General features: G+C 35.4%; 2 protein-coding genes across 4 annotated transcripts; one reads left to right on the top strand and one right to left on the bottom strand.

The window, feature by feature from the left end:
- Nucleotides 1-1,022: 1,022 nt before the first annotated feature.
- Nucleotides 1,023-6,084, bottom strand: NDUFB1 (NADH:ubiquinone oxidoreductase subunit B1). Of its 3 annotated transcripts, none has more exons than XM_025177746.2 (3): nt 5,990-6,084; nt 2,542-2,686; nt 1,023-1,381 (listed from the first exon to the last, which is right to left on the bottom strand). In XM_025177746.2, exons 2-3 carry the CDS (start codon nt 2,679-2,681, stop codon nt 1,345-1,347), a joined length of 177 nt encoding a protein of 58 aa, XP_025033514.1. In that variant the 5' UTR covers nt 2,682-2,686; nt 5,990-6,084; the 3' UTR covers nt 1,023-1,344. The 3 variants fall into 3 exon arrangements, with proteins under 3 accessions (XP_025033514.1, XP_025033512.1, XP_025033513.1); XM_025177744.2 differs by lacking the exon at nt 5,990-6,084 and adding an exon at nt 5,748-5,892; XM_025177745.2 differs by lacking the exon at nt 5,990-6,084 and adding an exon at nt 5,688-5,796.
- Nucleotides 6,068-26,136, top strand: CPSF2 (cleavage and polyadenylation specific factor 2). The gene is made up of 15 exons (XM_007422538.4): nt 6,068-6,212; nt 7,494-7,676; nt 8,804-8,963; nt 9,067-9,172; nt 10,848-10,977; nt 12,919-13,034; nt 13,887-14,074; nt 14,318-14,608; nt 15,293-15,393; nt 16,234-16,434; nt 16,968-17,120; nt 18,962-19,187; nt 22,708-23,010; nt 23,637-23,771; nt 23,874-26,136. The coding sequence occupies exons 2-15, from the start codon at nt 7,528-7,530 to the stop codon at nt 23,964-23,966; spliced, it is 2,352 nt and encodes a 783-aa protein (XP_007422600.1). The 5' UTR covers nt 6,068-6,212; nt 7,494-7,527; the 3' UTR covers nt 23,967-26,136.
- Nucleotides 26,137-26,393: the final 257 nt, after the last annotated feature.

Raw genomic sequence — 26,393 nt, 5'->3', positions numbered from 1 at the left:
CCATGGGTGAAATAGTTATTATCTCTAAAGATAATACTCTGCATGTCTGATGAAGTAGTTCAGAAAAGCATATATTATAAAAATGCATTAGCCTTTCTGGAATTAAACATTTTGTTATTGAGGTTTTAGTATTGAATAACCTTGTTTTAAAAGTATCTTTTAAACCATGTTGCTATTTAACAATTACTCCATACCCAAGCTGAAGATTTCAATGTGCTGGAACAATGGAAGGAGATGTTTTGCTCTTCCATGCAACATGAGTTTTATACCTCTTGTTCATATGTGAATTCTGTCAGGTTTATTATGATTTCCTAAGGTGTATATTTGCCTCACAATGTTAAAAAGAAAGTTCCAGCTTAAGACTGATGATTTCAATGAAATAATGTGCATTTAGAATCTTTGTCCAGCAAGGGAAAAAATGACTGAGACACTAATTTAATACTCACTTCTCTGGAAATAAGCTCTATTAGACATAATCAACCCTTATTTCATAGTCAATCTTCATGATACTTATTGATTTGGCTTACATATTACATTATCTATGTTCTTTGAGTAGAACATGACCTTATTTGGGATTCTAGCAGGGGAGCACAACTATTGTATACCTTTGATCAAAGAATAATATACTATCTGGGATGCTCATCTTCTTCTGCTGAGAGTGCAGCTTTGGGTGGGATGCAAAAGAACACCTGCCTACCCAGCCAAATCAACCCTGAAGGTCAATGGAGTAACAGATCTCGCAGCCAGATTGCTCTCACATCCAACACATTAAGCTATGGTTTGTTTAGCTGGGGCTTTTTTAGTAACTTCATCTGGTTGGATTTATAACATACATTATGTCAAAGCTAAAGAAATCATAGCCCAGCATGCTAAGATTTTCTACAAGCACACATTCAATATGATATATAAGTAATAGAAACCAAACACCACTTAAAGAACTAAATATTACAGTCACCATAAATCAAACCCCCCAAAGGTGGTATCAATAAGATTTTGTAAAAACTTGCAATATGTGTTTTAAGTCTATTTCAAAGTACTTTTATTTAAATGCAGGAAGAGAAGATCTTATCAATTCTCAAGGGAAAAAAAATTCCAGGAAGTGCATAAAATATATATATGAACAATCTTGTATCTGATCAAGTTCAGAGAGATGAGCAGTTTCTTAGGAACACTCTGTACCAGCCTTCAGAGTACCATCACCCTCACTCCAAACAGAATGCCTGAACTGCCCTATATAGTTAGGCTACATACTTTTTTAGGAATCAAATTTTGAACAAAGGGAATACTAGATTCTGTTTTCATCATGGAGCGAGGAAACTAGGGAAACAGCTCTCACTTGACACATTATTTCCATACAGTATCTTCATCAGGTTTCAATTCCCTGGAAAAAGAAAAAAAATATTACAGCTTTAAAAATAAATTATGCCAGGTGAGTACATTATACAGTACATTTAAAAATAGGCTGATAAGTAGCTTTAAAAAAATGGAAAGCAAAAGTTTCTCACAGATATAATGGATAGGTATTCTCCATATATACAATTACATGCATAAATAGCTTGTTCCTGCAGATGTTTACGAAAAGTTTTTTCCCCTTTGGTATTGCCAAGGTTAATTGTAGGTTACCTATCTTATCCTGAGCTCCCCATGTTGTATGCATCCAGAAAAGAGGAATATTCTGAATGCTCCAGCTGCAAAATTTATTCAGCCCCTCCACCCACAGCTGCACATATATGAGGCAAAATGAGGATACAAATGGTTGGGGAAAACTAAGCCTTCCCCCATTCTCTTTGCAGTGCTTTGATCTCAGCTGGCTCACATTTCCCCCCTAAATTATAAAACAACAGGAATAGCATCCAGATAGCCACCAAAAAGGTGAACTACAATGTTGTTTAAGATGCTGCTCCTGATATAACCAGGGCAGCTTTTAGTTTTCTCAACTGTCTAAATGCAGTGGATAAGCCAAGTTACCTGTTATTTTTACTAATTGAGGTATGTTTTGTAAACATGCTCTAAGGTTAAGCAAGGATTGAAGAGTAAGAGAGAGAAAATCTTTGGCAGATTTTAAAGCACTTGCAACCTGATACAGAAGTTGATTCTATTAAGGAAATTTGCGGCAATTGCAGACAAGGTAAGAGGCAATACTTCATTTTAAATTTGCAACAATTGCAGACAGGGCAAGAAGCAACAGTACTTTATTTTAAATTCTAGAGTTGGGAAAAATAGAGCACAGGTGTTTCTTTACAGGTAAACTGCTTTGGCATAAATCAATAAGGATGAATATCAGTCATGCCTGTCTAGGAATGTGGCAACCATATTCTGTACTACCTAAAGCTTCAAAACCATCTTCAGGAACAGTACTACACATAACACATTACAAGATAAATTCTTTAAATTCAGAATTTAATAATTGTGAATTATTGTTATACACAACAATGAAAATGCATTAACTATATCAATAACTTTCCTCAAATATAATTTTCAGAAAGTAATTTTCTAATTAAGAATATGTTGCTTAGTAAGAAGTCAATTAAAATAATTAACCTTTGAAATAACTTGCTCTTGTTTCTGAATATTGCCAGCTTTTCATCATTTCTGTTGTCAAAGTACCATCCCACCATAAATCCTATGGGAAACAATGCAACACCCCAGTGATCTCGCACCAAGTGGATAATATTTATCATAGTTACTGTAGGGAAAAAGGACAAAGAAAGGATTACATGTAATAGCATATTGCTGCATTCTCAGAACAATTAAATGAGCAACAGCACTTATAATAAAAGATGAGACATATTTGATCAAGTTTATTATGTAACAAGTCCAACTGGATCGATGGGAATTATGGAGGAAACAATACATAACAAAAATTGTACTCAGAGGCACTTTTATATGGAAAACGTCTTTGGACTGTAGTGTAGAGAGATGGTATAGAAGCATCCACAAGCCGATGAAAAATGATGAAACATGCATGGGGATGTCACAATGTAAGCTTGCCCCTTACATACAAAAGAAGCAGACTTTGTATCAAGATGCATGCTTCATCATTTGCCACACTTTCCCCCACAGAGACACGCTTGTGATGGTGGAACAAGTCAAAGGAACTGCAGCTGAATTAACAATCTAAGTGAAATGTGAAAATCCTGTTCACAAATTTGTAATCCCAAAGTTACAATCACTTCACACTTGATACATGCAGTACATACATATGTATTTTGACACATACCATTTACTACGGTATAATACATGTTAATGAAAAGCCAAAATGGGCTAATAGTGCTTATAAATGTTCATTAAAAAGAATCACCAACCTGCCCATTAAACAGCAGAACAGTTTACCTCACCCGGTTAAAAAAAAGGAGAAAACTTTAAAAAACTGGGAGGTACAAAAACAAAAGGCCAGTCTCCATCATCAGTTTTATTCTCTGTTTTTGGCATTGTTTATGTTTTAATTGTAAGCTGTCCAGAGTTATAAATGTGAAATGGACGGCTATATAAATTGAATAAATCAATTATCTTTATTTCTAAGAATCAACAGGCTCCACATATATTCTTAGAAAGTAAAAATAATGGATAGCTGCAGCCCAATGCTTTGTTTGAAAGTGTGCCACTGGCCAGGACAGTAAATTTGAATTTATTATGGAGATTTTTTTTCTATAGCAGAACTATAGCATTCTGAAATGGATATTTCCTCTCCCACTCCAGATGCAAGGCTAGAAAGATGTCTGACTGTTCTCATGGGACAAGATACTACTTTTCTCCTGTATCAAACTAAAAAGCAAGAAAGAGAACTCAGAGAATTCAAATTTGATAAAGTATTGGGATTTCAGGAGGAGTTACTACCTTGCAAAGCCTGGCTTTATTGCATCACTGTATAGTGAAAGCACCTCCAGCTTTCTTCCCCTCCAGTGACCATGCCATCAAGTAGCTCCAAGATATTTGTGGCTGGTGACTCAGGAGCTCCCACATTGGTCTTGAAGGAATTGCAGCAGGGAGGCAGGGGGATAAAATGCTGCATGGTCTAGAATGGAAGTTGTCTCCAATTGTCAGAACACTTTAAGGCAGTGTTTCTCAACCTTAGCCATTTTAAGATGTGTGGACTTCAACTTCCAGAATTCCCCAGCCACCCACACATCTTAAAATGGCTGGGAAACACTGCTTTATGGCATGCATGCTGGCTGGGGAATTCTGGGGGTTGAAGTTCACTCATTTTAAAGCTGCTAAGACTGAGAAACACTGCTCTGAGGAATCCTTAAGCACCAAATTGTGATAATTTAGGTTTTGAACAGTGGGATGAAGCTTCCAGAAGAAAGATGAAAGTAAAGGAAAATCTGTGATCAAGGTAATCCTGGCCATGTGGATGTTCAGTGGACCCCAATACAAAGCAAGGGAAGGCTGGAACAGGGGAAGCAAGCTTTCAACTCTCACAGCAACCACTGTCAGAAGCCTTTATAATGCTGCCTCTAGATCAGGTGGGAGTAAGATACTCATTTTGGAATACCTTGGTTGCATCATAGAAAAAAAAAGACAAAGGTAAGCAGGGAAGAAGCATCCTGCAGAAAGGATGGAGATAGGTAGCATTCTTGTAAATCTCTGTTTTGCAACTATGTACTCCTGGCAGGCATTGTATAGGTGAGCAGTTTCCTATGGACAAAAGTTTGGGGACTCAAATAGATGTCCCTATAAATCTGTCTTTGCACTAATTCATCTGTTTATACCACTGATTAAGAATTCAACTTTTAAAATGTCTTTCATTGTCATAGATTGTCTTTCAGAATTGGCCTGATTACTGCATTTCCAACAGTTTTCGGAGAATAAATGATCTATTATAGCAATCAGTGTTGGAATAATGCATCTTTACTAAAGCATCTTGAACTAATTTTCCATAAGTGTAATATTCAATGTAAATTTAATCTTTATCTTCCATTGATATTCCCATAGTTACATGTCAACTGTCTTGTTTAAATTCTGCATCCATTTAATCATACACTCACAGATTCTGAATCATATTTTACCAACAACCTGTAAATAAGCCTCAGCAAATGTTCTGAAATGTTTGAATTTTTTTTTCAAATTCAATCAAGTCTCTGAGTATTCTACCGCGTAATTCATTTAAAACTATATTGTTTATTTGGAGGTACAGAAACCAATGAAAAAATTCTACCATTCTGAAGGAAGAATCTCAAAAGGTTTGATTTTTGCCTTACTAATAAAATTGTGCAGTTTATACAAGTTGTCTCTCTGCTAGTCAAAATTCTTAGTACATTCACTTTTATGAAAATAAATACTTAGCACTGAAGTAAAGGCAATATGTCTGGACTAATTCTTTTTCTATGTTTGTCCCATACTTTTAACATGCTTATAACTGAACGAGTTACATTGTATATGAACACAACTACTAATTTAAATTAAATCAAACGTTTTCTCTAGTCTCACTCATTTCTTCGAGTAATATCTCTCCCCAACATATCTTGCCCAGAATATTATTGTACACCCTGCAACAACTGACCTAGGAATACACCCCATTTGGCCATAGGAGGCCATCCTTCTAAGTAATACTAAGCTACACATGCATCCAGTCTGAATTAGTGATTGAAAAGGTAAAGTGGCAGACAACCCCGAGATCTTCCAGAGTGCATGGCATGATCCAGTACTGGCAAACCAATGTCGCCTCCTGGAGACACCAGACGTACCCTCCTATCTCCCACTCTGACTCTCCTTTTCCGCTCCCAGCAACACTACTGTAACCTTACCGATCCTGACGGCCTAGGCCTCAACTAGAGACGGCTAACCTCAAAGCGACCGCACAGCTTACGGACAAGCTACGAGTATCCGGGAGAAACCATTAAGGCGAGCGGGGAAAGAAGTGCGGGTAGAAAAGCTACTTTACTTCATACATCCCCTTGGGAGTCAATTTCTTATTAGATTCCCTTAAAGCATGACTATAAATACAATTCAGGTGGATAATATATGTAAGAATTACGATACTACTGACACTGCTCCCCCTCTTAACTGTGTAGGTAGTACAATCCACGTGTCTCTTCCTTCACGGCGGCTCCTCTTCCTCCAACGAGCTTGCCGGTTTCTCCCCCAAAATGGCGGCAGTGGCTGTAGGCTGGGCTGGGGGTGGCTGAGTGGGCATGTGCGGGTTTCCCTTTTTTTCCTTCCAGTTTCCCATTAAATGTAGGTGCCCGCAGATAACGAGGGGTACTAAACAGGTAAGAATGAAGTAAGTGTATCGGAGGGGAGCCGCGTTAGGCACACTTTGCTTTCCCCTAATGCGGCTCACTCCTCAAGGAATGGTGCATGACTCCCCGCTTTTCTTCCGGCGGAAAATTAAGGAGGCATGGGTACAACAGCTATGCCCGAGCTTGCGGAAGAAAGACTTCCGCGCAGCTCGGGCACCGCGAATTTCGGGCTGACAACCAAGATTTAGCGAAGCCCTCTTTAGAGCCTAGGTGAGGATTTGGGACTCAGATCTAAAAGACGAATGAAAGCCTCCGTAATAAAAGGCTGCATCTGTCAAACGACGGCCTATCCTCAGCAAATGGAGTAGTTTCTGCTCGTGATACAAGTTTTCTGTAACTTTGCTGAGCCACCTGGGTTTGAATGAAGGAGTTTGTGTGAGATAATTTTTGTTGTTTCTTTTACTCCTTAAGATGGAATGGCTAGGTTGCTCCGCAGTATACTTTCCGTTTTCGCTTTTAGTTTTTGGTTGGTTATTTTGTGTATCTTTGGCTGATTGCTGAGACGCCACTGCTATAGATGAAAGCCAACTTGATTTTGTAAAATTAGAGATAGGTCCAAAGAAGCAGCTACTTGTGTTTGATGACTTTTTCTGATACAAAGTATAATGTTAGCCATTAGCTGATAACTATTATTAGCCTTAGCTAATAAAATAAATTTAAAAATGTGAGTATCTAATAAATGTCAGAATTAAGTAGGAAATATGTTTCACAAAATTATATAAGAGTGGGAGGAGCACATATATACTCCTAGTGATAGGCTTATGTTGAAACAATTGTAGTGAAAATTTTCAGTTCTCAGGCTGTACCAAAATGGAGCAGAGGAGACATTGATAAATCTGAGGCTTGTTCACATGTTGAATCATAATTTATTGTTACATCCATGCTATTATGATACCTGTCAGTAAGTGCCTGATTCCTTTTTTCTGAGGTGAGGGTATACCCTTCCCTTACTTCTGGTATCCCTGTTCGCCATGCTGAGGAAAAGTGATTCTCATATTTGTTATAAGAAAGAGAGTATTTGATTATATCTCTAACCTTGCAATTTAAACCAATCACAATGAAGTCTTGATCATTATAGATCGATTTGGGGAAACTTCCAGTTTGCTTGTGTTGACTGTTGGGGACTTGTGTCTATGAAATATGTTGAAATAATACAATATAAAGTATCTCTAAATTTACAGCTGTACGTTTAAAGAAAACTATAACCAAAAAAAAAAAAAGGATTTTAAAACATAATTTATTCCCTTACAGTAACTATTTTAGTGAGAACATTTGGGAAAGAAAAATGACATCAATTATCAAGCTAACAACCCTCTCAGGGGTTCAGGAAGAATCTGCTCTCTGCTACTTACTTCAGGTAGATGAGTTTCGCTTTTTGTTGGATTGCGGCTGGGATGAGAATTTTTCTATGGACATCATTGATTCCCTGAGGAAGTAAGTAGAATCTGACTTCAGTTAAAGAGCTGAACCCTTGCAAAATCCAATGTTTTTTTTATTATTGCATATTTATATAATTATATAAGGCACTATTGTGGATGTTTAAATTATTAAAGATCTGTGGTACAAAATTATCATTTATATCAAGAATAATGTTTTCCTTACTATATATGAAAATTGCCTTGCTGAGCAGTTAGAATGGTTCTGCTTTATATTGACCTCTGAGTTGCTTTACTTACATCAGTAATATATTTTAAATGTTCATGGAGACAGCAACAAAAATTGCAGGATCAAATTATAATTAAGAATCTGTGCCACTTTATAGGTTGGAATTACATTTATTTTCCTGGTTATAAATGCAAGAAAGGTGTTATGATGATGGAACAGCTGTTCAATGAACTTCTCAAATACAGAAACAATGCCTTTTGATTAGATTCCATATGTGGAAATTCTGCATGCAGAATGTATTTGATAAGAGTAGGTCTACAGAGTAAGATTTTCGTTAGCTATAGCTTCCTGAGTTTACACTGTAATAATGTAATACATGTACACTTTGCCTTTCTTTGCATAATCTTTAGTCTCAGATGACAGGAGTATCCGCAAGATTTACTAAATACTAGAGTTTTGAACATTGTTATCCAAATTCAGTTTCATCCCTGGAACTAGAAGTTTGTTTTTTTTCCCCATGTTCCTTGGAAGTGAAACATGCTAAAACATGAAAGCAGAAGCTTGATTTCTAGGTGTTTTTCTATGAATGGAAGGCTTCTCCAGTTCATGCAGTGGTTTCAGTCTAGTGGAATATTCTGTTAGTGGCAGTTTTGCTCATACTTCCTGTTGGTTGAAGATCAGGATCACTGCTCTGTTCTGGAAGTCCTCCAGAGCATATTGGGAGAGCAGGACATTAGAGCCTACAGAGAGAATCACAGCTCCTTTCTATTGATGGGGAGCTTTTATGAGACAGGTTGATTTCATTGGAAAGTCCTGCTTAAAAATAGAACTCTAGACCCAAGACATATTTTGGATGGGAAGTATCAGTTCGCAAATGATGTACACTATACTGTCACTAAGTACTCTTTTTTTAGATAATGAAATGGAGTGATTTTATCCCTTTGTTTTGTTTATAGACATGTTCACCAGGTTGATGCAGTACTTCTTTCACATCCTGATCCTTTGCACTTGGGTGCTCTCCCATATGCAGTAGGAAAGATGGGGTTGAACTGTGCTATTTATGCAACTATTCCTGTATACAAAATGGGCCAAATGTTCATGTATGACCTCTATCAGGTAAAATTTATACCTCTGTTTTTTTAGAAGTATGATTTTAAATTTTCCCTCAGTGCTGTTAATTTAAACTGAGAATATTTTCCTTTTCTTTTTCTTTGGTTAGTCACGCCATAATACGGAAGACTTCACTTTGTTTACTCTGGATGATGTGGATGCAGCTTTTGATAAAATACAGCAACTAAAATTTTCTCAGATTGTCAATTTGAAAGGTGAAAAAGAACACTCTTAAAGTGATGTTTTGTCCTGTTACTTGGGATCTCCACTTCCTTTTTCTCAAACCTAAATCTTCCTATTCTTTTAAGCCTTTGCTCAACTACGTGTTCAGCACCAGTTACACCCTTTTCTGGCTCCAGAATCCCTTCAGTCAGTCACTCAAGCCCTAGTCATCTCCCGTATAGACTATTGCAATGCACTCTACATGGGGCTACCCTTGAAAAGTATCTGGAAGCTTCATCTGGTTCAAAATGCAGCTGTGCGGGCAATTTTAGGGGCCCCAAGGATGGCACATGTTACACCGTTGCTACGTGAGCTGCATTGGGTCCCAGTTTGCTTCTGGGTCCAATTCAAGATGTTGATTATCACCTTTAAAGCCCTACATGGCATGGGACCAGGTTACCTGAGGGACCGTCTCATCCCCATTATATCTACCCATCCCACCCAGTCAGGCAGGGAGGGTATGCTGCGGATCCCGTCGATGAAAGAATGTTGACTGGGGGGGTCCAGAAAGAGAGCCTTCTCTGCCATGGCCCCTGCCCTATGGAATACTCTCCCCCCAGAGGTGAGGCAGGCCCCAACTCTCTTGTCCTTCCGGAAAGCAGTCAAGACCTGGCTCTGCCAACTGGCATGGGGTGCAAAAAAGGGCAACCAATTCTGGGGGTGGCTAGCATCTTGAAGATGCTCCCATATGTTAACATCTTACTGACCATCAACATCTTGGAAGATATTATTTGTGTATGTGTTTGGTTTTTATTCTATTTTTACTGTATTTTATATTGTTTTATTGTATTTTAATATTTATTGCTGTTTTATTGTGAACCGCCCAGAGTCACTTTTTGTGAGATGGGTATCTAAATTTGAAATATAAATAAATAAATAAAATAAACACCCAAACTTAGCAAATGGTTATACAATTGCATGGATGTCAAGCTAATTGAAGTACATAACACTCTAATTAGTTTTTTTTTTTTTAAATAACTTTATCCTTCCCCTGTCTCTAGTCCAGACCTTCTGGTGTTGATTTCAAGTATAGCTACATAGTCCAAACCACTACTTATCTAAAAATGCTGAAATCCTGAAATGTTTGGAGATATAAAAAAATTACAGAGGGGAAAAGCCTTAAGGGATGGAGTCCAAAATCAGAATGTTGTGTGAATGCAAGGAAAATCAACTAATAACAGAATGGGGGAGGGAGTGGCTATAACAACCCAAATGGCCCTGTGAGGTCTTAGAATCAGTGGTCAGTGGACACCATGGGGTGCAGGCTGATGGGTAAGAGAAAAATGCAGGGGAATAAGGAATGAAGAGTTGCTAGAATCCTGAACAGAGGTACTCCATAGGACAACATTTTGTTGCAGAATTCCATTCTAATTTTTTTCCTACCAACATCAGGAGATACGGATTGTTCCATGGGCCTGTTCATTATTTTCATAATACTTATATGAAAGGTTTTTCTTTCCATTTTTCCTTAGAAGTAGGGTTCCATTATTATGAGTTGCATTTGTTAGCAAAAAAGAAAGGAGGAAGGATAATACTTCGATACATTGTATTGGTACAAAGAATTGGAGCCATGGTTAGGAAATTAAAATTCACTGATGTGTTCTTTTTTTGGCATTACTATATCTGTTACATAATTCAGGTGTATATAAAATAATGTTTTTTCTTTAGGGAAAGGGCATGGCTTGTCCATCACTCCATTACCAGCAGGCCACATGATAGGAGGTACAATATGGAAAATAGTTAAAGATGGAGAAGAAGAAATTGTTTATGCAGTTGATTTCAACCACAAGAGGGAGATGTACGTACACAGTTGTTGCTACTTTCCTGCTACAGTTCCTTAACGATTCTGATGTCTAAAGGCACTCAGTCCTGGATGGTTTTATGAGTGAAAGTAGTCTTTTTTAAAATCAGAGCTCTATTTCTGGTGATTCAGTGAACATGCAGATAGTTTTCTTGGCAGTAGTGTGGAAATCGTTTGAAAATGCTTGGGTTGGGATTTTTTTTTTTTTAATTCCCATCCTAGTTTGCAGCTCTGGTAATTTTTGGAACCTGCATACGTGGACATGTTTGTCTTAGTTACAAGTAGAAAAATCAGTTGAAATTAGTAACACAGAGACACCTTGTTTCCTTAATCTTCCTTAATTCCTAATCTTAAGAAACTTCTATATGTGCCAAGGATTTGCACATGCAGGGATTAAAACTTGAGGGCAAGGAAATCTGGAGAAATAACTGTTTTTAAACTTCTAGTGACTTGAAGTTTAAAATGCATTATGAAACGAAATATTCCTCAGTCAAAGGTATCCTCCTTCATTCTGCAGTGTCATTGCTTAGTTGTCTTTTTCAAAATAAGTTCTGACCAGAACGGGAAAAGGTGCTGCACATGAAGAGTCTCATGGAGCACCTGTCAGCAGATTGATAAACCACCTAAGTCTTTTCCTAGCATTGGGCAGTGAACCCTCACTACAGCAGTATGATTCTAGGAAAAAAACTTGGTTTATCAAATTTCTAACGTGGTTTTTCCTTCTGAATCTGAAGTGCTGCATAGTTCTACTAAGTAATTAAAAATGGCATCCTTAACTCTCATTTTAAAATTTGCTGTCTAATCATGAGAGGGAAAATAAGTTTCTTACTATTTAATTACAGTTTTAAAAAGAACCGTGCGTTTAGAAATGCGTTACAGTGTCATCCATATTCTAATTAGAGAAGTGTTGTCTCTGCTTTAATTATAGAAGCAGATTCCATATTTTGTCTACTGAACTTTCTGTAATGTCAAAAGTGGTAGATCAGTTTTATTTATAGGAAGATGCATTGTTTTATATATGTTTCTTTAGGATGTCATTGCAGCTGTATTTTGGGAATTCATAAATGTTACAAAAATGAAATCAAATTTGAAATCTAACATGGAACAAAATTATTTTCCTGAGAAATAATGAGATAATTTAATTTAGTAGATTACCAAGGAATTGAGAAATAATTATTTAAGTGCATCAGTAAGTGCTGAAATCATAACATAAGTACATACCTCTTAGTGGGTTGTTGGGGCTTTTTTTGTAAATTCTGGAAAACAAACTAATGCTAAATTAAAATTGTTTTTAGGTATGACATCAAGAAGACAGTTCAGGGAAATAATTTTTGCACATATTTTGAAATCTGTTTATATCATTTGTTCCTTTTTAAAGTATGGACTTTAAAACCTTTTTCCAAAATAAATTGGATCTTCTGCTGGCTTTTCCTTCTCTGCTTTAGTGTTTTATGCTGTATCTATTCTGACAGTTCAGGAAATACATATGAGCTCAGAAATCTGCAGCATATGGAATAGCATGAGTTTTCAGTTGCAGTATAGGATGTGGTAAATAATACATCTACCAAGTTAACGTGACAAGTGTAGCCTTGTAGTGACTTTTTAGTAACTGTATTTCCTTGCATCAAGCCACCTTACCTGTTCCTTTTCCCTCTGTTTCCTTCCATTATTTATTTTTAGATTGATTGTGGCAGAGAAATTTAACTCTTTTTGTATTTATAATTCTTTATAGCATCATGTAGATTTGATGATGTATAAATACATTTAAATTCATGAAGAGTGATTGCAATGAAATTCACTATGTTCTAATGAAAATATTTTTATTATAAAAACTGACATTACGGAAAAATAGAAAACTGAGATCCTTTACATTCAGCAGGTTTTAATTGTCACACTTGTGTAATTTTAACACTGGAATTGATCTAACTTCTTTTTCAGTCATTTAAATGGATGTTCCTTGGAAATGTTAAGTAGACCCTCCTTGCTTATCACTGATTCGTTTAATGCTACCTATGTACAGCCAAGGCGAAAACAAAGAGATGAGCAACTGCTAAGTATGTATGTTGTGATAACAAGTGAAATAACAGTAATTTAGTATGGGACTAAGGATGGAATGATCTCTGTTCTTGACAGGATTTCATCCTCTCTTTTATGTGATGCTCATGAATGTACAGTCTTGCTCTTTGAATAAGATTGTGCATTTGAGGTCACTCCCAATGCAATAGTTTTCTAGACAATTAAGACCTTGAAATAATTTCAGTTTTAATGTGAAAGGGGCTGTGTGTGCATATTTTTAAGAGAAATATTACTGATTTTATTTCATAAATTAATTTAATGGAAATACTATATTACTGATAGATACTCAGGGAGAATATATTTCTGTTTTTTGGATGTTATTTGAGAAAGTGCCTCTCCCTACATAAACAAAATTCAACCATGTAAAGCCATTCTTTTCCAGGCATTAAAACAAAATTGGAAGTATGCTAGGGAATTTCTTTGGCAACCCTAGTGTTATGTATGAAATCATGTACCCTTCTCTAAAGCTTTTGGAAATCTATAAAACAAATAATTTTCTTAAAACTGTTTTTCCAGGGCAACAAAAGAGTTAGTTTTATAGTAATTTACCTTGAAGTAAGCCCCAATTACCATTTAGTTGACATACGTGTTGCATAGTTAGGGATTTTTAGTTAGATATTGTCCTCTGTATGATTTTTTTCCAGCAATTCTATTTTAAAAAGTTATGTAGTTGTATCAATTATGCTAATACATCAAATTGCTACTTATCACGTGTGGATTAGAAACTAACCTTGATGCTGTTTGGTTTTTCCTCTGATTATTGTCAAGAAACTTCTGTACATATAAGGATACAAATGTTGTAACTTCACTCATTGTGTTTTTATCTCCAGCAAATATTTTGGAAACATTGAGAGGTGATGGAAATGTCCTAATAGCTGTGGACACTGCAGGTAGAGTTTTGGAACTTGCCCAACTGCTTGATCAAATATGGAGGACAAAAGATGCTGGTTTAGGAGTCTATTCCTTGGCACTTTTAAATAATGTCAGCTACAATGTTGTGGAGTTCTCAAAATCTCAGGTTTGTTTTATTAGGTTATTTATAAAATATTTGAAGCTCACTGTTGCAGAGCAGGTATTTTAGCCTTATATATCAAGTAACATAAAATCTAAGTAATAAGATATTAGGACTGTATGGACCATTCAGAGCATGCTATGCAGAGCGACCCGAGCGTCCTTCTAAACCACTGCCTAAAATGTTGGTGGAAAGTTGTAACTTAGTATTAAAAAGGGCATTGATCTGTACTTTTCTTTCCATAAACAGGTGGAATGGATGAGTGACAAGCTAATGAGGTGCTTTGAAGATAAGAGAAACAATCCTTTCCAATTTCGTCATCTGTCTCTTTGTCATGGGCTTGCAGATTTGGCTCGTGTTCCTAGTCCCAAAGTTGTTCTTGCTAGCCAGCCAGATCTGGACTGTGGATTTTCAAGAGATCTCTTTATACAATGGTGTCAGGATCCCAAAAACTCTATCATTTTGACTTATAGAACAACTCCTGGAACACTAGCACGATTCCTAATAGATAATCCCTCTGAAAAAGTTATAGACATAGAGGTAAGAAAATGCAGTACTTTTTGGTAAAAATATTGCATCTTTAAGCTACTTTAAAGAATAGCAATACATTGATCTTGTGCAATGGTTTGCCTCTACTCAAAGCAGAGTCAACAATAAAAGAACTGCTAGTTAGGCACACCTAAATGCACGCATGCATTACAGTATGTACAATTTTGAATTTTATTAGTGAAAAATTAATTGCAAAAAATATGCACATATTTTGGGGACAGTGCATATGCAATACATATTTTTGTGCAGTGGCTTTTGGCCAATTATATAAATGATGCTCACACTTTATTTTGAAGAAAACAAAAATGATAGAATTGCTGATCAGTTAGCTATGAAGAGCCATAAACATTCCATAATAACTGTACCTATATAATATATGTATTCACTTGATGTTTAAAATGTAGAAAAATATTTACACATACATATAAAGTCCCTGAATTGCTTGAAGAATTTTCCATTAGTCTTAAGCTAATTTGCACGAAGTAAAATAATACCAAAATAATGTCAGAAGTCTTATTATATTTTATTCCAGATTAAACTTTTATGCAATATGTGCTATTGAATACTACCATTGTGTACTACCATTGTTATTTAAGAATTCATTGTAAAATCTGGGCATGCAAACTTTTCTTTAGGTATGTGAATATGAGTTACTAGTATATACTTTCCTTTTAGCTCAGGAAACGTGTAAAACTTGAAGGAAAGGAACTTGAGGAATATCTGGAAAAGGAAAAAATTAAAAAAGAGGCAGCAAAAAAGTTAGAGCAGTCAAAAGAGTGAGTATCTATAGACTACATTAATGCAACTTCTTAATGGATGCTTCAAAACATCCATTTTAGAATACTTGTTTTATTATTACTTAAGGTTTTCTTTTCTTTTTCTGCCTTCAAGTCAGTGTTAATTCCTGGTGATTGCCTGGACTAGTCCCTGCAGTTTTCTTGGAAGATTTTCAGAAGTGGTTTGCCATTGCCTTCTTCCTAGGTCTGAGAGAGAGTGATTGGCCCTAGATCACATAGCTGGCCTTTTGCCTAAGGCAGGACTAGAACTCTCAGTATTCCAGTTTTATTACATTAATAAACCAACTGGAATTACAGTTTAAATAGCCCAATTCTAAACATATTTGAAATGGCTTTATTGACTGCCTCGGCAGGTAGCAGCACCTAGACAGCCTTGGCTGGTCTAGACAGCTAAGCCAGATTGGCTCTGGTTAGAACTCAAACAGGAAAACCACTTGGGAATTCCATATTTGTATGCTCGATTTGGAAGCTAAAAGAAACATTCTGCCTGAAGGCAGTTTCTATAATGTTGCCAAGGAAACAAGAACTGATTTCAGTTTAAAGAAGGCTTTACTTTTCTTTGACTTTAGTGAAATTTGTCTTTATATATGATTTATGATTAAGTAAATCATATAAGTAAATACCTCCTAAGCAGAAATATAGCAATTTGTGGTTTGTTAGCTTCATTAACTTCAAAATTAATAGCTATGTAGAATATACTTTGCAAGTGTATTCATTTTGTCTTTATAGCAAAGAACTGAGGGGCCAGTGAATTGATTGTGACATAAATATTTTGTTGATTTGCTTCATATGTATAATTATTCTGGGCTCCCACTTTAGAGCAGATATAGATTCCAGTGATGAGAGTGATGCTGAAGAGGATATTGATCAACCATCTGTTCATAAGACCAAACATGATCTCATGATGAAAGGTGAAGGGAACCGAAAAGGAAGCTTCTTCAAACAAGCCAAAAAATCTTATCCTATGTTTCCTGCTCCAGAAGAGAGAATTAAATGGGATGAATATGGAGAGATTATCAAGTAAGTGGGAAACGAGGGGAAAGCTTACTATTCTAATATTCTTAAATTTTAGTATACATTTTAATTGACTGTCTTCATGAAAAATATGCATTTTTCCAAATAAAATTTTATCTCAAAGAAATGAATACTTCTCTGAAAAGACATATGCTATATTTAAATAGTTTTAAATCAGCCTTGATAACTCACCAAAGAATGAAATCCAATGGTGGAATACATTATTTGGCCCTTTTACAATCCTTTATAGCACCAGGGGACAGGGAAGCTGTCTAAAGCAGATCTGGTGGATAGGGAGCAAGGGGCTACTGAGGGGAAGTAATGGGAGGAGGGGATGCCATTCTTCAGGTAGAATTCTAGATGCGTCAGGATGCCCAGATTTGGATCAATACTTTTTCTGTGACCTATGCTGTTAATATTACTAGGTCTAGCAAATAAAAAGAAAGAATATTTATACATAGTACTTTCATGTACAAAAGTACCAGAGGTTGTCTTGTCAATCTGCCTGAATACAAAATTAATAACGTTCCTGTATTTAGACCTGAGGATTTCCTCGTTCCAGAACTTCAGGCAACAGAAGAAGAAAAGAACAAATTAGAATCTGGCCTTACAAATGGGGAAGAACCTATGGATCAGGATTTATCAGATGTTCCTACTAAATGCATTTCAGCAATGGAATCAATGGAAATAAAGTGAGTGCATTAAGATTTGTTGAAGGTTTCTTCTATCATATACTGAACACTGTGAGATGGACTGTGTGATGTTATATAGAATAAAATTCTGGGTGACAAGGTATGTATAGAATACAAAGCAGAACACAAAACATTAGAAGTAAGCTTCTTGGAGGGGTATTGGAAACTAAAGCCGCTAACATCTATATTAATCAAATAAATTTTAATGAGTATTGATTAAATAATACATAATAATTAGGGGAGAAATTTATTTCATTTGATTTATAAGGCTGTTTAATTGGAAGTGAATTAATGCTGTGTACAGTAAAGTTAAAAATGTATCAAAGGAGCAAGCCCAATGCATGAAAGCAGCTACCAGAAATGAGAGTTGTAAAAGATGCTCTGCACTGCTGGAACTCAAAAACAGAGTTTTTGCAGACTTTTGCAACCCCTTCCGCCCAACATAGGCTCTGAGCCTTCAGCTAGGAAAAAGATACAGTGGAACAGGACATTAGATTTTTAAAGGGTAGAGGGGAATGGACAAATCACTATAAAGAAAAGAGTTTATAGTATGTTAAAAATATCCTTGCCCCAAAATACAAATGAATAAACTTGCCAATGTTGTAGAAAGTATGCTAGTTTACAGTAATCAGAAGAACACACAAAAGCAATATTTTTGTGTCTATAATAACCTGTTTAGCCAAGGAGAAGATACAAATTGTGTTTTATAAAAGCGTATTGCAAATCTTCAAAGAAGCATGAAGTTATAGTAATGGGACACTTGAAATCTGTTGACATCAGTTAGGAGACAAACTCTGCTAAGCATAGTGCTTCTACCGAATTACTGATTTTTTTGGCTGACAATTTTCTCCTGCAATGGGTATAAAAATGCACAAGAGAATAATCTGTCCTTGACTTGATACTAACCAATAGGCTGTATTAACATGGGGACAGTGCAGACACATGACTACGTAATGGGTGCAAGTATCAGGGAATTCTAGTGCTGTAGATTAGATTCAGAAGAAACAAAAATTTCAGAAGGTGGCAGTGATGAACCACATCTGTGCTGTTACCAAGGAAACTTCATGAATGCATCTGTGCAGTTATCAGGAGTCAAGTTTGATTTGAAGGAAGCATTCCTTTTTCTATGTCATGTCTACCTTGAACCTCCATTATTAGTTTGAAAAGATCCTTTTGAAGCTCTTCTGTCTGGGATTTACCATATTAATTAGAAGAGTCTATGAAATACTTATTTTGCTGATCTTCATGACTAAACGATTGATGACAATATCAGGAGAAATCTCAGTTCACTTTTTTTCATTGTGAAAACTATTCTCTGTTTCCAGGCTGTTTTTATGGTGGTGTTGATCTGTAAAAATAGTTGACCTTTTATTTCCTGATGACTAATTTTCACAGGCCTAGTTAAAGTTTTTTTAAAAATATGTAGATTGCTTCTATCACTTCATCTTGATTGTAACCCTCAGATTTCTAATCAGTTAATGGCACTTTGCAAGAAACACATTGTTAACAATGCAGAATATGCACATCTGAAAAAATTGGAGCTGCTGCCTTTTGTATTAAATGGAAAAGTTCAGCATTCTGCAAAAGTTATTAAATAATGCTATCTGACTTGATAGTTAATCAGCCTTGAAGGTTGCATTATTGTTAAAACATTCTCAGATGATTGCCTTACATAAATCACAATGATGTTATAGCTACAAAATGTAAGATTTCAATTTAGTATGCTTGAATGATTGCTCTGTCATGACAAGTTTAAATTTATATTCAGTGCAATCAGTAAAGGATTAGGTAGTTTTTGTTTTTCTCCTTTTTCCATTTTTTTTCCTTTGTCACATTTTTAGAGCTCGAGTTACATACATAGATTATGAAGGCCGCTCTGATGGGGACTCCATTAAAAAAATAATTAATCAGATGAAGCCACGGCAATTGATTATTGTCCATGGACCACCTGAGGCCAGTCAAGATCTCGCTGAATCCTGTAGAGCCTTTGGTGGGAAAGACATTAAAGTTTACATGCCCAAACTGCATGAAACCGTAGATGCAACTAGTGAGACTCACATATATCAAGTAAGACTTGCATATGTTTATGTCAAATGTGTACTTAGCACAATTCAGCCATTTCCAAGTGTTAGTAAGAGGACTGTGTAAATCCTTTGAAAGATGTGCTTTAGAACATGCAAGCGTATATGTGAACCACTTCTTTTTGAATTGTTAAAGCAGCCACATCTTTTTCCAGACTTGTAGAACTGCTTTGGAACTCGCTCCTGACTGTCTCCATGTGTATGCAGGCACACAGCTGCTTCCAACTGTATCCATTGGCTCTGATGGATGATATGCATGTGGAGACACCTGGCAACACCTTCCAGAGGAACTGTATAAGCATGGAACAAGATGAAGCTGCTTTAATGATTTTTAAAACATGATTCATATGTGCTCTTGCATGTTCCAAACCACCTACTTCAAAGGATTTGCATGGTTCTACTGATTCTTTCTAACCTGTCATACACAAGAGAATGCAAAGGACATGGTTAAGCTCAGTAGTCAGATCATGAAATTGTACTGTCAAGCTGCCTCATGATGCATTTCTAGAGCATTTTAAAGTTCTGGTATAAAGTTTTAGAGGGTCTGTGCCCTCATTTTCTGAGGGACTGCAATCATTCTGTCAGTCTACCCTACTTTGAGACTTGCATTTGAAGCCTGGTTACATGGCTATCCATGAAACCATATCTGTAGATTGCTGGCCTGATAGGAAATGTTGGACTGCCTCACTGGCTACTTTTAAAAAGATCCTTGAAAATCCCATTTGTTTTCAGGTGCTTCCTTAAAAATTATTTTGTCAGATTGGTAGAGCTTTACATTCAGATAATGAGGTGTGATTTTTGTTGCAATTATTTATGTCATTGTACTGTGTTACTATGTTAGCTATATTAATATTATAGAAAATGCTTTACTGTATTAGTTCTTATTTATATCATGTACTTCAATAGTCTAATGCAATTTATAAGAATATATTTTCTTGGGCACATTTTTATTAAGAAAGAAAGGTTTATAAATATTTTAAATTGGTTTGTGAGGTGGTAAACATTTTTGCGTCTGTAGCAAGGTTAGTTATGAAATTAGCCAATATTTCCTTTTTGATTGCTTTTGTTAAATGTGTTCTTGTCCCAAAGCAGGTCTTTTTCTACTTAAAAATCCGACATCATAATCCCCTACAAGGTCTTCCTCTTGTTCGGATGTTGGGTTCATCCTTGTGCTGAATCATTGCATGATTCCTTTGGTTTTAGCTTAGAGTCCTGTAGGAATCAATTGTGATTAATAAAGAGTGATTTCTGGCTTTCTGAATTATAGAGACGTAGGCAATTGTGGTTCATTTAGTAAACTATGATTTGCCAAACCATTACTTAGTGTAGTATATAGTAAGCTTGGTTTGCTATTGGCACATAAATGGCTGTCAGACTCCAGTAACTGAATGGTTATTTGCTAAGCCATTGCAGCCCTTACAGTAAGTGCCAAAATAAAAACAATGCTTTGATACATTGTCTTTCACACTGTCTTCTTTGGTTATTGGTTTTCTGCTAGCAGTGCTCTTGAATATGTAAATTCTTTAAGGAGAGGACATGTTACCTCCAGAAATCTTTAAGGCATTTGCCGATTGGTGGGTCCCTATACTTGCCTCTTTGTTTACCTATATCAACACCACTGGTCAATTACCTGTAGGTTGGAATAATAGTGTAGTAATCCCAATATATAAAAAGAGAGATACTACAAATCCAGCTAATTTTCGACCTATAAGTCTTATTGACATAGGGTGCAAGCTATATACAAGATATCTTTTAAATAGACTGATTGGGCAGATACCAGGCAGATTATAGCAGAAGAACAGGCAGGTTTTAGAAAGGGACATAGTACTATAGATCAGTGTTTCATTTTACAGCACCTGATCCACAAATCAATGAATGGACCTTCAAAATGCCTGTATGCAGCATTCATTGATTTATCATCTGCCTTTGACACAATAAATAGAGGGAAATTATGGGAGAAATTTTTAGTTACTGATATAGATAGAAGATTACTTTATTTAATATATATATTATATGAAGACGCCTACATACAAGTAAAGATAAATCAGAGCAGCTCTTTAACAAAGCAGATTAAAACCTCAAAAGGTGTGCACCAGGGCTGTCTACTGGCCCCTTTCCTTTTTAGCTTTTATATAAACAATATTGTAGAAGACTTAAATAATCCTTCTTTCCATGCTCCATCTGTTGGAAGTAGAAAGGTCCCTATATTACTGTATGCAGATGATATGGTACTTATGTCAACGACATTAATTGGAATGAGAAGAATTCTGACAGAATTTGGCATGTATTGTAAGAAAGACCACTTGCAAATAAATTATTCTAAAACCGAGGTAATATTTGCCAAAAGACCAAAGACATAGAGGGACTCTAGATGGTAAGGAGATAGAACAAGTGAGGTCATTTAAATATTTGGGTATCCAGTTTACTGAAACATTGTCTTGGAACTCACATATAGCATCAATAAGAATAACAGCCATGAGATCTATGAGGGCTATTTGTTCCTTCTTCTATTCAAAAGGAGGACACTTAGTTCAACCTGCACTTAAGATCTTCCAAGGGAAAACAATATCACAGTTGATATATGGGGCCCCAATTTGGGGTTTAGTAAATTAGAAGAATTAGAAGTGGTCCAGAATAAATTTGTGAGATCAATCCTCGATTTACCTTCATGTATACCAGTGGCAATGTTGAGATTAGAAGTCAGTCTCCCATCGATTAATATAAGAGTAAAGAAGGCAATAATCCTAAATTATAGGAAATTAGTTCTTATGCCGAATAATTATCTGGCAAAAAAATGCCTTTATGAATATTTTAATAGCAACAGATGGACAATTTTGTGTCAAAAACTATTTTATCAATTATCCTTAGATCAGGAACGGTTTAACGACACAAACTATCATACGCTATTGAGGGACTATTTATTTTTTAAAGATTTTAGACAGGATAGAGATCAGGTATGCAGGCTTAAGTTGGCCAAATGGTATCGTCTTCTTAAAAATGGACAAGGAATGTCATATTACTTACAGTATTCCATACCCCAGTCCCCGAGACAAGCTTTTACAGAACTTCGTTTTAAGATATAAAGGGTTACCAACTATACACCGTTATGTATTTGTAATACCTCACAGGTGGAAGATCTGACTCATTATCTATTATATTGTAGATTATACCAAGAACCAAGAGCTAGATTTATTACACCTTTGCTAAATTAATTGAATCAGACTAATCTAGAAAAAATCTATTTTTTGTTGTCTGATGAAAATGAATATGTAACAAATCAAGTTGCATTGTTCACAAATGCAACTTGATTTGTTACATATCAAATGGAAGCAAATGTTGATAAATAGCGCAGCAAATACTAGAGGGGATGGACTGAATTGATATGGATTGCTGTAATTTTAAATGAATTTTGCTAAAACCTAAGGTTGCAAATAAATGTATGTAAACTGTAAATTCTTTCTGCTTTACTTATTTCAATAATATCTTTTTTTACAATTGTATTTTAGGTTAGGTTAAAAGACTCTCTAGTCAGTTCCCTTCAGTTTTGTAAAGCTAAAGATGCAGAACTGGCATGGATAGATGGAGTTCTGGACATGCGAGTATCAAAAGTAGATACAGGGGTAATTTTGGAAGAAGGGGAACTGAGAGATGATGGTGAGGATACTGAAATGCAAGTAGATGCACCCTCTTCAGATTCCAGTGCTGTGGCACAGCAAAAGGCCATTAAGAGTCTCTTTGGTGATGATGACAAAGAAATCTGCGAGGAGAGTGAAATTATTCCTACTTTGGAGCCCTTACCACCCAATGAGGTAATTTTTCTTTTTCCCAGTGAGCTTTTATTGCTTTGGAACATGGACTTGTATAAAAAGAAATTTTTGAAATACATTTCATTACATGAATCCTGGTTTTTAGTTTTAGTTACAATTTTTGGAGAATTGTAGAAGATTCGCTACTGTTAAAATCAAAATAGTTCCTTGAGTAATTAAAGGAATGAAGAGTTACTGTCTTTCATGTACATTTTACTAAATACTAAAAAAAAAATTGGCAATTTTTATTTCTCTGTGTCAAGAATGGCTTTTTTCCTTTTTAAATGAAAGCTAAGCTTTTTTTTTTAGATCGCCAAGGTTCGAACGTGCCAGATCTGTCATGAATCATGAAATGGCTTTACCGACTAGATTTAGCATACCACTTCTAAGAGCATGTTTGTCAAAATTTTGAAATTGCTAAGGCTATATAGCCCTCACCAGAATTGAGGCTTTTAATAAACTGCCATGATGTATACAACCTATAAGCCATTTTTTCTATGAAACATATTGCCTTGTACAAATTTGTATGAATTGTGTGACATCAAAACAGAATAACATTACCAGCAGGATGCTTCAGATATTTGAACTATATTGAAAATAAATTTTGGCTTGTACCTTCTTCCCAAAAGGTTCCTGGACATCAGTCGGTCTTTATGAATGAGCCAAGATTGTCTGATTTTAAGCAGGTTCTGTTGCGAGAAGGAGTTCAAGCTGAATTTGTGGGAGGAGTCCTAGTGTGTAACAACTTGGTTGCTGTTCGCAGGGTAAGTATATAGTGAATGTGTGTGTGTGTACAGTTAATGTATCAATTGTAAGAAATCTTTCAAAAGCTAGTACATAACTGGATATAACCTTTTTTGTTACAGACTGAAACTGGACGTATTGGATTGGAAGGCTGTCTCTGTGAAGATTTCTATAAAATTAGAGACCTTTTATATGAGCAGTATGCCATTGTCTAAGGAGATCTGTAAATATGATACATATGGACTTGTTTTATTTTTATGGGATTCTTTTACAGTATGCATAAGGATAATTAGTAGACATTACTAAATATTTCTAGCAGATGAACCAGTGTCGATGTAGTCCAGGAAAGGTTACTTTATATAAATATCCTGTATATTTTGCTGGTTATATTTTTCAAAGTAATACAACTTTTCAGGTTGTAGCATTTCAACTTAAAGATCATTTTACAAGAACTATTTGAGGTTTGATCTTGCTCTTAGTTTCTCTTGAAAGCAATGAGATTTCAGCATGATTAACTTTTTCCATTATTTTCAATGGGAACTAAAGGTAATTAAGTTAGTATGGATGTAAACTATTAAGGTTCTGTTTAAAAATATAAAACAACTCTATGTTTAAAATGTTCTTGATTTGCAATTAAAATCATTTATGTCTGTCCTTTGATTTTTGTAGCAAATTGTACATTGTTGTTTTGATAAAAGCAAAGTGAATACTCATTGGGAATCAATCTGTTTCTTCAAAGTAGTTCCCCTCTCACCATCCTGAGAATTGACATAGATTTTAATCTGGTCTTTATTAACATTCTGATGTGTATAATGGGTGGATATAGTATATTACGGAAGCTTATAAAAGTATATTGATGATGTTTTCAAGGTACCTTTCTTTAGTGTTTTGGACATATCTTTATGTCATATATAATATCTTTGACATATATAATATCTTTGCCATTATCATTACTAAACTGGGCTGTTACATACAGGCGTGATAGTTTTATATGGGTTTTAAGCTCTACTCCATAACAGATTTTTCTTAATCATATGCCTGAAAGATATAAAGGAAGCAGAAAAAGGCATCATAGTTCCTAAGGGAGCAAAATTCCTACAACTAGATAATGACTGGTCTCTAAAGTGGTCTTATTACCACATTAAAAAGCTAGTACATTGACTTTAAAAGACAGCTATTACTGTTTCCAAAATATATGCTTGCTATAATGACATATTTCAGAAGATACCTATGTTAACTGAAAGGTGATTCCATTCCCAGAAGGGCAGTCTCCAGTACAGCAGAAGAGCACTGTATGGGGGAAAAAAGAAATCACAAATCCAGCAAGGTTGTTCCATTGGTTTTAGTCTGCAAGAAGCCTTTTGCTAACGTTAGAATGAGAGTTCACTGAACAACTAATGCATTTTTATCTTCTTCTTGTAGTTCTTGAACTCCATGTCATAGAATTCTACATTTCATAATGTTCACTGTGAAAAAAGGGGCAATTTCTTGCTTAATTTACATGAGGTGGGTTAACATTTATTCAAACTAGGAAGGAATACATTTCAAAAACAACTTTGATTTTTTAAAAACTCTATATTTAAGAGTCACAAGGCTTTTTCATAAGTTAAATATCTCTGCATATATTTTCTAATACGCAGTTTATCCCTGTGAGCTTTATTAGCAAGAGTATCTTTGCACAGTATGGCTATGAATGAAGAAATCAATGCTGTAGGACAGATAGATTGATTTTATGCAATGTATTGATATAATTCATGCTTGAATTTGAGAAATAGGCATCAACATTAAGAAGACAGTTAAAGGCCTATTATTCCATTTGGAGGAACTGATTTTTTAAAATATAATATTTTGACAATTTTATTAAAATTTGCTAGTATTGTGGATTTGTACTTTCAGTGTTTTCTATCTAGTTGATTTGATTGTATTGTACAGCTTGGATGTTACGTATTTTTGTAAGTCACCTAGAGAGTTCTTTTTAAAGATGAAATGCATATTAAAAGAAATTTTCATGAATTTGCATGCCATTCTTCTAAAACTTCAGATTAACAATTTAACTTTAGAATAAGATGGTCTCCCTCCCTCAAAATAAAACCTCTCTCCCAAGTTATTACATGTAGCAGTACTATTCTGGAGAAAACTTTTAAGAGGTGTGCAGATCCAAAGCCAATTAAAATTAAACTCTATCTCCTCAGTAAGACTGGCCTTTGTACTAGAGTAGATAGCATATAGGCATATAATTTTGCTTTACAACAGTTTGATTCTTACACTTTTCATTTGTCTAGAATTTTTCAACTAAATTGGTCTAAAAACAGATCCTTTCTCAGCGGTGTCCTTCCAAATAGTATGATACCAAGTTCCATTACCCTTCAGTAATCAAGCATTCCTGCCTGTTTGTTAATCTTCTTATTTCCCAGCTGCCTGGTTTCTAAAAGAAGACCATCTGAATAGTTCTATTTCTATCATGAAGCAATACCATGTTAAAGTCTTCTTTGCGTTGCTGCCTTTAAAATTTATTTTCATGTCAGAAATATATGTAATTAAGAACTTCTCATTGTTCACTACTATTTTTTAAATTATTGCATCCAGTGCCTGTGGAGGATAATATTCATTATTTGAAATGCAATTCAAAGTGAGGGTTTTCT

This window comes from Python bivittatus, unplaced genomic scaffold (genome assembly GCF_059951505.1).
Source record: "Python bivittatus isolate LINGU-HERP-01145 unplaced genomic scaffold, Pbiv_v1 ctg000480_np1212, whole genome shotgun sequence".
Taxonomy (NCBI): Eukaryota; Metazoa; Chordata; class Lepidosauria; order Squamata; family Pythonidae; genus Python; species Python bivittatus.
The sequence above is the reverse complement of the archived record's forward strand: the minus strand, read 5'-3'. Positions and strand labels throughout refer to the sequence as shown.

Excerpts from the sequence above, each read along its gene's own strand:
- NDUFB1 (XM_025177746.2), bottom strand. The coding sequence starts at position 2,681 with ATGATAAATATTATCCACTTGGTGCGAGATCACTGGGGTGTTGCATTG. Across the intron at positions 1,382-2,541 it reads AAGAGCAAGTTATTTCAAAG|GGAATTGAAACCTGATGAAG; the intron begins GTTAATTATTTT and ends TTCTTTTTCCAG.
- CPSF2 (XM_007422538.4), top strand. The coding sequence starts at position 7,528 with ATGACATCAATTATCAAGCTAACAACCCTCTCAGGGGTTCAGGAAGAA. Across the intron at positions 9,173-10,847 it reads TCAGATTGTCAATTTGAAAG|GGAAAGGGCATGGCTTGTCC; the intron begins GTGAAAAAGAAC and ends TTTTTTCTTTAG. Across the intron at positions 19,188-22,707 it reads GTGAGACTCACATATATCAA|GTTAGGTTAAAAGACTCTCT; the intron begins GTAAGACTTGCA and ends ATTGTATTTTAG.